The 11,529-nt window shown below is 42.8% G+C and overlaps 1 protein-coding gene across 4 annotated transcripts in view; it reads left to right on the forward strand.

Moving 5' to 3' along the window:
• Positions 1 to 10,618, forward strand: part of pikfyve (phosphoinositide kinase, FYVE finger containing) — a 32,561-nt gene extending 21,943 nt beyond the window's left edge. For all 4 annotated transcript variants that reach the window (XM_087852998.1, XM_006805808.3, XM_087852999.1 and 1 more), the window contains 18 exons: positions 159 to 337; positions 1,565 to 1,678; positions 1,949 to 2,057; positions 2,129 to 2,283; positions 2,398 to 2,494; positions 3,010 to 3,067; positions 4,350 to 4,481; positions 4,564 to 4,684; positions 5,163 to 5,258; positions 5,354 to 5,434; positions 6,156 to 6,250; positions 6,349 to 6,408; positions 6,664 to 6,840; positions 7,653 to 7,756; positions 7,831 to 7,959; positions 8,200 to 8,461; positions 8,543 to 8,617; positions 10,116 to 10,618. In XM_087852998.1, the coding sequence (XP_087709124.1) occupies positions 159 to 337; positions 1,565 to 1,678; positions 1,949 to 2,057; positions 2,129 to 2,283; positions 2,398 to 2,494; positions 3,010 to 3,067; positions 4,350 to 4,481; positions 4,564 to 4,684; positions 5,163 to 5,258; positions 5,354 to 5,434; positions 6,156 to 6,250; positions 6,349 to 6,408; positions 6,664 to 6,840; positions 7,653 to 7,756; positions 7,831 to 7,959; positions 8,200 to 8,461; positions 8,543 to 8,617; positions 10,116 to 10,231 (2,160 nt within the window). In that variant the 3' untranslated portion in view covers positions 10,232 to 10,618. The remainder of the gene's footprint in view (positions 1 to 158; positions 338 to 1,564; positions 1,679 to 1,948; positions 2,058 to 2,128; positions 2,284 to 2,397; positions 2,495 to 3,009; positions 3,068 to 4,349; positions 4,482 to 4,563; positions 4,685 to 5,162; positions 5,259 to 5,353; positions 5,435 to 6,155; positions 6,251 to 6,348; positions 6,409 to 6,663; positions 6,841 to 7,652; positions 7,757 to 7,830; positions 7,960 to 8,199; positions 8,462 to 8,542; positions 8,618 to 10,115) is intronic.
• Positions 10,619 to 11,529: the final 911 nt, after the last annotated feature.

The following is an 11,529-nucleotide window of genomic DNA, read 5'->3' on the forward strand; positions in this document are numbered from 1 at the left end:
GTCAAGCAATTAATCAGTCAAAAGCAGCTTAAAGTGTCCTCTGCTGTGTTTGTATCTTAGGTGTACTCTGCCACTGAAAATTCCACTATTTGTATGAATGAATGAATGAAAGTGGTGACTCGGTCTTCTCACCATGCTTCTCTTCTCTCTGTCTGTAGGTGACACCGGTGGTTCCTCTCTCCAATGACTCGTGGTGTATGTCTTTTGCCAAATACCTGGAACTTCGCTTCTATGGTCACCAGTACTCCAGACGGGCTAATGCAGAGCCCTGCGGGCACTCCATCCACAAAGACTACCACCAGTACTTCTCATATAACCAGATGGTGGCTTCCTTCAGGTAGTCATTCACACTACTGCATTATAGCCATTATAGTGTCAAACAACAAATGGGTTAGAGAACAGAATGCAGTCTCATGAATCTCATAAAACCTGTATTTTATTCACAGTTTACATGACGTTTACACTGGGAAAATGTTGCATTTTAAATTTGATGTCAGCAACAAGTCTGAAAAAGTGGGGACAGGGCCATGTTTGACATCCACTCTTCTTTTAACAACAGTTCTTAAATGTTTGGTAACTGAGGAGAACAGTTGCTCAGCAGCCTTCTTTTGCCTATTTTTCATTTCATGATGAGCCAAATGTTTTCAGTAGGTGAAGGTTCTGGACTGCAGGCAAGTTCAGCACCCGGACTCTTTACTACAAAACTATACTGTTGTAATACATGCAGTATGCAGTTCACTATTGTCTCGCTGCAATATGCAAGCAATTCCCTGCTCTCTAAAACCTGTATATACCTTTCTCAATGTGAAAGCTGCCAATTCCAGGTTACCTTTTGGATTTGTCTGACTCCAGAACAGTTTTCATTTTCTTCCGAGTCATTTTGAAACAAGCTTTGAGCTCTGGCTTCTGTTTAGCTTCTTCATTGCATGATAGAGTTGCGTTTGTGGATGACATGGTGAGCTGAGTTCACAGACCTGCAGTGACAGAATCATGCCTGTTTTTAACGCAGGGCCTCTGAGGACCTGAAGATCACAGGCATCCAGTATTGATTTTCTTAATAAAACAATGACGAAACACACACGTTTGAGAATAATATACATTACACCACATCTCATGATAGACAGTACAGCTACTAAAGTACACAGACACACAAAAACACACATTTCAGTAATTTGTTGTTCACTCCCTTTTAAATCCAGTTTACAGGTTAATTGTGTTACCCACCTCCAATACTCCATGGCCCAATAAATGTTTGTTTGCTTGTTTGCATGATTTGATTACTTCTTTGTAGCAATAGTAATTCTGATAAACACATAATACATAAATAGCACCAGAAACTGTACATATCCTTACCTTATAATTACCAAATTCCATCATAACTATTTATTGATAATATCTATGATAATAACCAGGAGTTTGGCCTAAATGTAATAATTATTTACACATGGCTATTCATTTAAGTTAAAGTGTATTTGTATAAATGGTTCACAATAATACTTGTCTTAAAGCACTTTTAATGACAACAGTTTCAAATATGGGACTCTGTTTTTTCCTGTTTCTTCAGCTACACGTCTATAAAGTTGTTGGAGATTTGTCTTCCTCGGCCCAAGATCTTCATCAGGAACCTGGGACCATCCAAAACCAACCTGCAGCAGGACCTGAAGGACTTCACTCAGAAGTAAATACCACAGACTGAGCTTCACAAAAGAAATTAGTGTATTTCTACCACTACATCCTACGTAACAGCTGTAATGTTAAGAGAATTGCAGATATGAGATCTGATACCTCAACTTTAGATAATTGATATGACTCTTATGGAGGCTACCCTTTAGATTGTTACGGTTTTTACTTACTTAAACACTGGAACAAGGTCTCAGTGCATGAGGTAGGGGTGTAGTAGCATGCTTACAGTAACCTGCAAATCCCCCCCCCCCCCCCCCTCCCCCAGAGTCACACAGGTGTACTTGGCCATCGATGACCGCCTCACATCCCTGAAAACTGAAACCTTCAGTAAGACACGTGAAGAAAAGATGGAGGACCTTTTCGCTCAGAAAGATGTAGGTTCTCCCCACATCAGCGTCTCTTGTTGCAGGGGGTGTCTTGGGCTCATGTTGGTATTTATGTGCAGATGGAAGAGGCAGAGCTGCGGAGCTGGATCGAAAAGCTTCAGGTTCGACTGCAGGTGTGCGGCTCAGATTCTCCTCAGCAGCTGCAGGCTGTTCTCGAGTCGCTGGTGGTGAAGAAACAGAGTCTGTGCGAGATGCTGCAGTCCTGGAACAGCAGGTGAGAGTCGGACAATATGTGACACGTGCTTTATTACATCATCCATGCAATAAAAATGTCATGTCACCATAGCAACACCAGCACTTGGTTTTAATCCTGATTTCATACTTTCAGACTTCAGGATTTGTTCCAGCAGGAGAAAGGCAAGAAGCGCTTGTCTGTACCCCCCAGCCCAGGCAGACACAGGCCAAACACCAGTGACGACAGCAAGGTCTGTAGCATCATTCAGTGAATGTTTGCATGCACTTCACTCAGTCACCCGTTTGCTTTACACGCTGTGTAGTCAGAGACCTGGGCTGTTTGTGTTTCTTAACCATGTAGTCTTGTCCTTACGACATAATGTTTTATAACTATGATGTAATATTATTGACTATAGTGACAGGAGTCAGCATCAGTATTGGGACACTGTGGATGGGTGGTGCATTCAAAACTCAACCTAAAAATCTGAGTTTACATCACTATTCACAGAACAAAGGTTTTCAAGGTGTGAGGGACACGTGAAAGGGACGTTCATAAAGGTTAATGTTAATGATCCGGTTTCTATTGAAGGTTCCTAAAGGGAATTCTTCTCCACATCTTCGTCCTCACTGTAACTTGACAACAAACCAATTAGAATGAATTTGAGACGTTCTTTCTGTTTTGTTTGTGGGTTTGAACAAAGCTTAGATTGTAGCTTCATGGTCCCCGTACATGCGATATCACAATAATCTTTTTGTGTTTTAATAGAGTGCTGTGGAGTCCTCCCCTCGTAACCCATCACCGGTGGTACAAAATGGTGAGAAAGGTGAGTTACTGCTTTACTGAGTGTGCTTTTGTGACTTCTCATTTAAAGTATTAATGTGAAGTCTTCACTTTACACCTCGAGGTGACTGTTGTTGTGTTTTGGCGCTATAAAAATAAAACAGAATTGAATTCAATTGTTTGGATTTCAGATTTTTGTGTGTTTGTTTAGATTTGACAATTTTATTTAAAAAAGAACCAGTGGGATACTTGGTGCATATTGCCCCAGGAGTCCCAAGCATTTACGTTACAAGAAGGTAGTGTCCCAAAAGGTTGATTCTGTTCCTCTGGACGCAGCGTTTTCATTGGGAGAAACGTTTCGTCACTCATCCGAGTGACTTCTTCTGTCTCAGCTGAGCGTTTCTCCCACTGAAAGCGCTACATCCAGATGAACTAACCCTTTACTTACCTGGATGATTGAGCCTGCATCAAGATGAAAAGGTAGTGTCCTCTTGAGGGGAGGTAATCCATTTCTTCCACTTTTGTAAAAAGTTATTTCCTTTCTCAGCGACAGAGTCATCTTCTCCATTAAAGAGGTCCCTCCCTCGCTAGACTTGGAAGGTTAGGTTTATACCAGAGCAGCCAATCAAAATAGATCTACCAGAAAGGGAGTGGAAAGTGACAAAGAAGTAAGGGAGGGGTCTCACCAGGGCACAGTAGGAATGTTTTTAAATTGTCAGTCGTGAAAAGCTGCTCTTGTAAAGCTTTAAGATAAACATGAAGCTGGAAATAATAATAGGTCTCGTTTAAAGTAGAGTTGAGATAAAGAGTTAAAACAACAGTAAAGAAAAAAGGCATGTAAATATAAAAGTCGGGGATCATCGTGGTAAAAGCTCTGTTTCATTTTAACTCTTCGCCCCATAAAGACGACATTTGACGATCTCGTTGTACCCCTTAATGACGGAGTTTGACACCACGGTACATATCAATAAAGATGTGCTTTGGCGACCATTAGAATATCTTTTGCATTTTTTTTTTTCTTCAAGGGTAACTGTGTAGGCAGAGACCACCCTCACTAACTTCTGATGCAAAGCAGCCATCGCGTTATGTAGACGAGCCTAGAATATGAAAAACGCTCAGTTCAGAAAATAACTTCAAGAGACAGCAACTGTTTTTATTCATGTCAGAAAGCGGGGAGCTTTGAGATTTCAGAAGATAAAAGCATAAATAATTTTTTCTACAATTTCCAGGTTAGGGTGAGATCTACTCAATCAGTAATATCCCTCCATGTTAAACCTTACTCAATGAAGCTGTTTGCGACACTTTGTTTTTCTCTTGTCTGGCAGAGGACCGTCACCTCAGTACGCTGTCCTCCTCCACTGTTTCCTCCTTGCTGCCATCACCAGGAGATCCTGGAGCCGAGCCGGTCACACCTGTCCCCTCCTTTATCGAGCAGGACTCTGTCAGCGTGTCAGAAGGTTCGCACTCCTCCTCTAATCTTTATCGTATTTCGTGCACCGTTACCCCTGCTCTACATGCCGTGTGCGTGCTCACTTTCAGACGTCTTTGACGGACACCTGCTGGGCTCCACTGACAGCCAGGTGAAGGAAAAATCCACCATGAAAGCAATCCTTGCCAACTTCCTCCCTGGAAACAGTTACAATCCCATCCCTTTCCCATTGTAAGTACTGTGCTCTAGGTCTGCAGGCCATTCACTTAGTCACTGATCACATATTGGCTGAACTGAAGTGGTAGATATATTTGATAGTAAATAGAGAATTAGATACTTGAATAGTAAACAATACCATTAGAAAAAATAGTGTACTGTACTTAAAAGATGGACAAGGCCACTATGACATAAGCCATTTGTGTCTGGACTGGATATTTTGTAGACTCAGCGTTAGCATTTTAGCTTCCACTATGTTGCTTTTTGATCCAGAAGTGATCCAGTTTAGATGAGAGGGTGGAGCACTCTGGAGGTTATCATCTAAGGCTAGGAAGCTATTGCTATAAAGGGTGGGGTGAAAATGTGATTGTTGAAGCCAGTTAAAATAGACTACCAACTTTGCTTTAGCCATCCAAAATAAAAGCCCAAAGAGGCGTGCACCACCTCACGTTCAGTAGGCATTGTTTCTGACTGCTGTGTCACATGTTTACAGTGATCCAGATAAGCACTACCTCATGTACGAACATGAGCGGGTTCCCATCGCAGTGTGCGAGAGAGAGCCAAGCTCCATCATCGCCTTCGCCCTCAGGTGACCACCTGCTTCCCTCCTCTCTGTTTTTAAATTGGCACTATTCATGTCACGTTTGGAAAAATATGCTAAAATATACGATTGTCACCATTCAGCTGCAAGGAGTACAAAACAGCACTGGATGATCTGTCTAAGGTGTCGAACGCAGGAGGAGACGAGACTTCACAGCCCAGCAGGTACGCTGCATTCCCACCGGAGCTTCAACTTTGTGCCTTAAAATCCACTGTGCAGCTGTTAGCTTATTTCTGTTATCTATTAATTATGTTTGCACTTAATTAATGAACACAATGCATCAGAATATGGTGAAGAATTAAAGGTAACGTCCTTATTGTTAACAATCATTTAAAATGCTATGGTACTTTAATTTCATATATCCTCTTTAACCCCCATTTAATTACAGAGCATCTCTCGCAGCTTTCCAATCCCATTATTTTCGTTTGTGACGTGATCAAAACAGAATAATCTGGCTGTTGGCTCTCTTCTTCCAGCCAACAGCCCAAGTGCCAATTTCTCACAATCTACATTTTTAAAATAGTTATTTTTATATATGTATTGATTGTTGTTAAATAGAACATAGTGGAGTATTTAGCACCTTTAGAGCATCGGGAGATGGGGGAGACCAAAATTGATACTGCACTCTAAGTGAATGTTGGATAATAAAGTGATGACGATAAGCCAAGCATTAAACTGAAGTCATTAACATGACTCTTCAGGACTTGTTTCTGCTGCCCCCAAGTGGCCAAACCAGCCACACCAGAGTTGTGTTGTGTTAGAGGACAGTAATGGTTTGAAAAACTCAGCAGTGTAAGAGCAAAACTTACTCTAAAACTCAAATGGTTCAAATTTTAAACAAATGAATTCAAATGTGAGTCGAGTTTTCTACTGTCTGGTCCTCAGTGGTGGAGAGAGCCGGGTTAAGAGCAGCCCTGCCAGGCCCACCGAGACGACAGCATCACAGCAGAGTCGCAGCAGCACAGACACCGATTCTCTCAGTAAGTGTTCACATACAACACAAAGTTAGTGAAAGCGCAAAGGCTGTAGAGGCGTACCTGGAGGTGCAGTGTTTCAACTCTGTCTCTGTTTTGTGCAGAAGAGGCCGACTCAGCAGATAAGCAGAAGAAACAGGCCCTAAATCCACACATTGAGCTGCGTGAGTGTTTTATTATTACTGTTTTCTTAACTGCTTTTCCAGTCGGGGGCTGAGAGTGGTGCAGACTGGACAGGTCACCTCACGGCTTCACGCTTACTGTGGGAGAACGTGCAGACGTCAAACCAAACCTTGTTGGTTAGGACACAATGCTAACCACTGCATTACTGTGTTGCACACTCTTTGGTTCAAGCTGAATGTTATCCCTCTGATAAATGTGTCTAAGCCTGCTGTTCCTGACTGCCTTCTTATTTTCAGAGTTCTCCGATGCCAACGCCAAGTTCTACTGTCGGGTCTACTACGCCAAGGAGTTTCACAAGATGCGAGAGGAGATCATGGAGAGCAGTGAGGAGGATTTCGTCCGCTCGCTGTCCCACTGCGTTAACTGGCAGGCTCGTGGGGGGAAATCTGGAGCTGTGTTCTACGCAACAGAAGGTTGGAGCTGATATCCTCACAGATACAACATAGATACAAAAGGGGCACATGAGCTTGCACAAGTATGTATGTGCACATGTGTAAAAGGAAGCATGCTTGTGCTTTTCTAAATAAAATAGTAACTACAAAATGCATGCAAAACATTGTGACACTTGTTATGGCAAATAAATAAAGTAAACGCTATATCTGTGTGTGGCAGGCACTGAGGTGTCCTGCTTTATTAGGACTGTGTAATGATGGTGGCTGTAGGTCAGGTGTAGAGCAGGTCATCTACTAACCAGAACGTTGGTGGTTTCATCCCTGGCTACTGTGTTATGGACAAGTTGTTGGTCAGTGAGTGTGCAGCGTCCCTCGGGTTCCCCCACGCTCGTAATGTTCAATTTGAAAGTCACCAAGATGGCAACAGCGAAAACCCTACGGCTACTTACTAACCACAAAACAGTGGCTGTGCCCATTGTTTATATACAGTCTGTTTATGCCCCACACATTGAGTCACCTCTCCCACATTTTGATTGGCTGTAATGGGCCTGATTAGAAATATGCTCCCACCTATGAATGCAGCCCTACTAAAACCTACGGATCAGCTGAAGGCAAAGTTAAAAAGAATACGAAAATGAATACAAGGACCATAAAATAACCTTTATTTGTTTTAAAAACACGTCTGGTATGCTCCACACCTGCTCTCTGATTTAGGGACTTGGTCACTAACTATTTTGATAATGGAAACGACGCCAAACCTCTGCTAGCTTCACACTTCAGGATGCATGTTTTGTTCTTTCCTCTGATGTAAGTCCTGCTGTGTGTCCTGTCAGACGACCGCTTCATCCTGAAGCAGATGCCCAGACTGGAGGTCCAGTCCTTCCTGGACTTTGCACCCCACTACTTTACCTACATCACAGGAGCTGTGCAGCAGAAAGTATGCATCATAAACACTCACACTGTTTCTAACCATCTGATTGCAAATGAGTAACGAGCGTGTTTGCACCACAGCGGCCGACGGCGTTGGCGAAGATCCTGGGTGTGTACAGGATTGGCTACAAGAACTCTCAGAACAACACGGAGAAGAAGCTGGACCTCCTTGTTATGGAAAACCTGTTTTATGGACGCAAGATGGCTCAGGTCAGAGATGTGGTGTCACTCTGCCTATCAGTGCAGAGAGGACAGGACACACTGTTTATTCTTGATGTAGAACATGGAAAGGACAATACTTGTAACATGTTTGTCCATAATTCATCAAAGTGTGAACAAACGTGTTTAGAGGTCTAACACAAATCTTAGATCCATCACAGTTTCTTCAGTAGTGGCTGTTTGGATCATGAGGACCTTTTGACCTCTGTTGATGCTGTGACGTCCCTGCAGGTATTCGACCTCAAAGGCTCGCTGAGAAACCGCAATGTGAAGACAGAATCGGGCAAGGAAAGCTGCGAGGTGGTTCTGCTGGACGAGAACTTGCTGAAGCTGATCCACGACAACCCGCTCTACATCCGCTCCCACTGCAAGTCCATCTTACGAGCTGCCATTCACAGCGACGCCTACTTCCTGTCTAGCCACCTCATCATCGACTACTCCCTGCTGGTTGGGCGGGACGACGCCACCGAGCAGCTGGTCGTTGGGATTATAGGTGAGAGGAGGAGAAGAAGCGTTTTGTGGAGATTTTTATTGGGGTTTTGTTTTAATTTGTTCCCCTCTCTCGTTTCTGCAGATTACATCAGGACGTTCACCTGGGACAAGAGACTGGAAATGGTTGTTAAATCCACTGGAATCCTCGGAGGCCAAGGTAAATGTCATAAAGCCCACAGAAAGTATGGCTGCATATGGAGGGATGGATTACTTAGGCTACGTTCAAACTGCAGGCGAAAGCGCATCAAATCTGACTTTTCTGACCCTGTGCGACCCATATCCCATCATGGTATGACAGTGTGAACAGCACAAATCCGATATTTTCAAATCCGATCTGGGTCACTTTCATATGTGGTACTGAATCCGATACATATCCGATGTTTTAGAAAGCGACTGCTGTTTGAATGGTCAGGTCGCATTAAATCCGTCTTTTACGTCACTGACACAAGACAGACGCCAATTATCAGCGCCGGAGAAGACATTGCGAACGCTTCCTGGCCATCCAGTGTAGATGTCAGTGAAACTGTTGGGAAGACAACGTTGGAGAAATGTGAACATTTTATTTATACTGTATAATCTGCAGATTCTGACAGAAATCTGCAACTATCCTTTGTAGCACCACTCCTGTCTAAAACAGCAATAAGGATCATTTGTAAATAACAAAATAACTTTATAACTTAAAGCTAAATTGGGAAATGTAAATGGTAAATGGCCTGTATTTGTATAGCGCTTTTCTAGTCCCTAAGGACCCCAAAGCGCCATTCACACACTGGTGATGGCAGCTACATTGTAGCCACAGCCACCCTGGGGCGCACTGACAGAGGCAAGGCTGCCGGACACTGGTGCCACCAGGCCCTCTGACCACCACCAGTAGGCAACGGGTGAAGTGTCTTGCCCAAGGACACAACGACCAAGACTGTCCAAGCTGGAACTCGAACTGGCAACCTTCCGATTACAAGGCGAACGCCCAACTCTTGAGCCACGATCACCCCCAAGTCTGAAACAAGTCTTTATATTATGGTCCATCAGTCAAACAATACTGTTTGGTCTGAGTCTAAACAGAGCGCGTTGTGTGTGATGTCTTCTTTTGTACATGTGGGCCGCTTTGAGGGTTCACACTAGAGCGCATCTGCTGTCACATTTTAAATGTAGTGTGAACAAGCAGACAAAAAAATCGGGTTTGATCAAAAAATCGGAATTGAGCATTAAGACCTGCAGTGGGAATGTAGCCTTAGATATTTGTGTCCAGCTCATGTAGGGGCTATGAAACAGCAAGTCACCCTTAGTGTTAAAGCTTGGTGTCAAATCTGAGCACATAGACGTGAAACCTAAGATAAATAAACTTCAACACAAAGCCAATGAGAACAACAGGCTCCAAGTCTCGTGAGAATCATTAGAGAGAAAGTGGCAATAGTGGAGTTACACTCCAACATATGAAGCCTGAGCTTTTAGCTCACAGGAGGTTCATATGTTGGCTTCAATAATTTAAACTTCAGCCAGTTTTATAAAACACTTTGAGTGCTTAGGTAGAGTTTAATATAAATGTATATGTGTATATATGACAGAATGCTTTTGTTTTTCTTCTTCATCAGTGTACTTCCAGCTGAATTACAATCCTCCTTCTACTCTGAGGTGTTGCTGTGCTTTGTTTCCAGGGAAGATGCCCACTGTGGTTTCTCCGGAGCTGTACAGAGCTCGCTTCTGCGAAGCCATGGACAAATACTTCCTGATGGTCCCTGACCACTGGACTGGTCTGGGAACTAACTGCTGAGTACTGATCAACAGAAACACAGCCGTTGTGCACAAAGCAGACTTTCCTGTAAATGCCTGGCTGAGAGCTAGAAGCACACTGGACTTTGTAAATCTTTAAGAATGGTGCAGGCTAAATCCTGACAGACAGCAGTGTCATTCCAGCAGAGCCAGCACTCTGCATCCGTGGCATTATGAAAACAGTCTAGAACATTCAGTTTTATCCCAGTATAATCAGGTTCTAATGACTAACCCTCTGGATTCCTGTTATTTTATAATTAGTGCCACGAGTGGAGCCACTGACGGTAGTCGCTGTGGCAGTTTTAGTTTGTTAAAAAGACTCATTCATGTAATTTAAAATTTGTAAATGTAAAGAGATTATGTAACTATTAAAAGGTTCTTATCAATATCTTCTGTTTCCACTGGTGTTAATGAAGATAGATGCACGAATATAGAATAGAATAAACCTTTATTATCCCACAGATGAGAAATGTTACAAAGCTCTTACAGCAAGGGAAAAATGAAAAATAAAAGGAAGACACAAGGTGGTCCTATAAACATAAGCAACCGAAGTTGGTATATACACGTTGTCACCTCAGCCCTCAACATACATCTATGTTGCAATGGCTCTTCTTAACTGCACTCTTTATCAGCCAGAGAACTGAAAGACTATCAAAAAATACTTCCGGCTTCTTGCTGGGGATCATTTTCTGTTTTTAATATTATTTCATTCATTTCACAGGATCGAAAACAGGGTTTAACCAATCATGAGAGTTTCAGTTACACTGGATGCTGTTAAAGGATGAGTAATGAATGAATGGGACCGTTAAAGTACTTTACTTGAGAGTCATCATCCAGTTCTTCTCAGCACTGTGAAACATTTTAGTGTCTTTCAGCTTGTTTTGGGGTTTTCAGGCTTTCCCAAACCACTTCATCACATTAATTGACCTGTTTCTAATAATTAAATCTGACATTAAGCAGACTGTCAGACATTTCTGTTTTCTTCTGTGGGAAATGAAAAACAAGTGTTTTTGTGTCGTTTTTAAATAGTCCATACATTAATCCTCTTAATGCCCCTTTACTTGTGATTGGCTAACATCTGGGAGCCTAGTGAGGGGTAGCAAGCAACCTGTCTGTACTTTGTGGGTGTGCTGTGTCTGTAGCATTGACCATATAAAGCATATGCTCTGAGAAACATGAACACGGACAGTGTAACGCAGGTGTAAAACCTAAAGCCCAGGGACCAGAATCAGCCCAACAATCAGACCAATGAGGAGCACAACGTCCGAGTGGCATTAAGGAGAGTGAGCACAAAGAAAG

Source organism: Neolamprologus brichardi, chromosome 16, assembly GCF_056152115.1.
Source record: "Neolamprologus brichardi isolate AB-2024 chromosome 16, ASM5615211v1, whole genome shotgun sequence".
NCBI lineage: Eukaryota > Metazoa > Chordata > Actinopteri > Cichliformes > Cichlidae > Neolamprologus > Neolamprologus brichardi.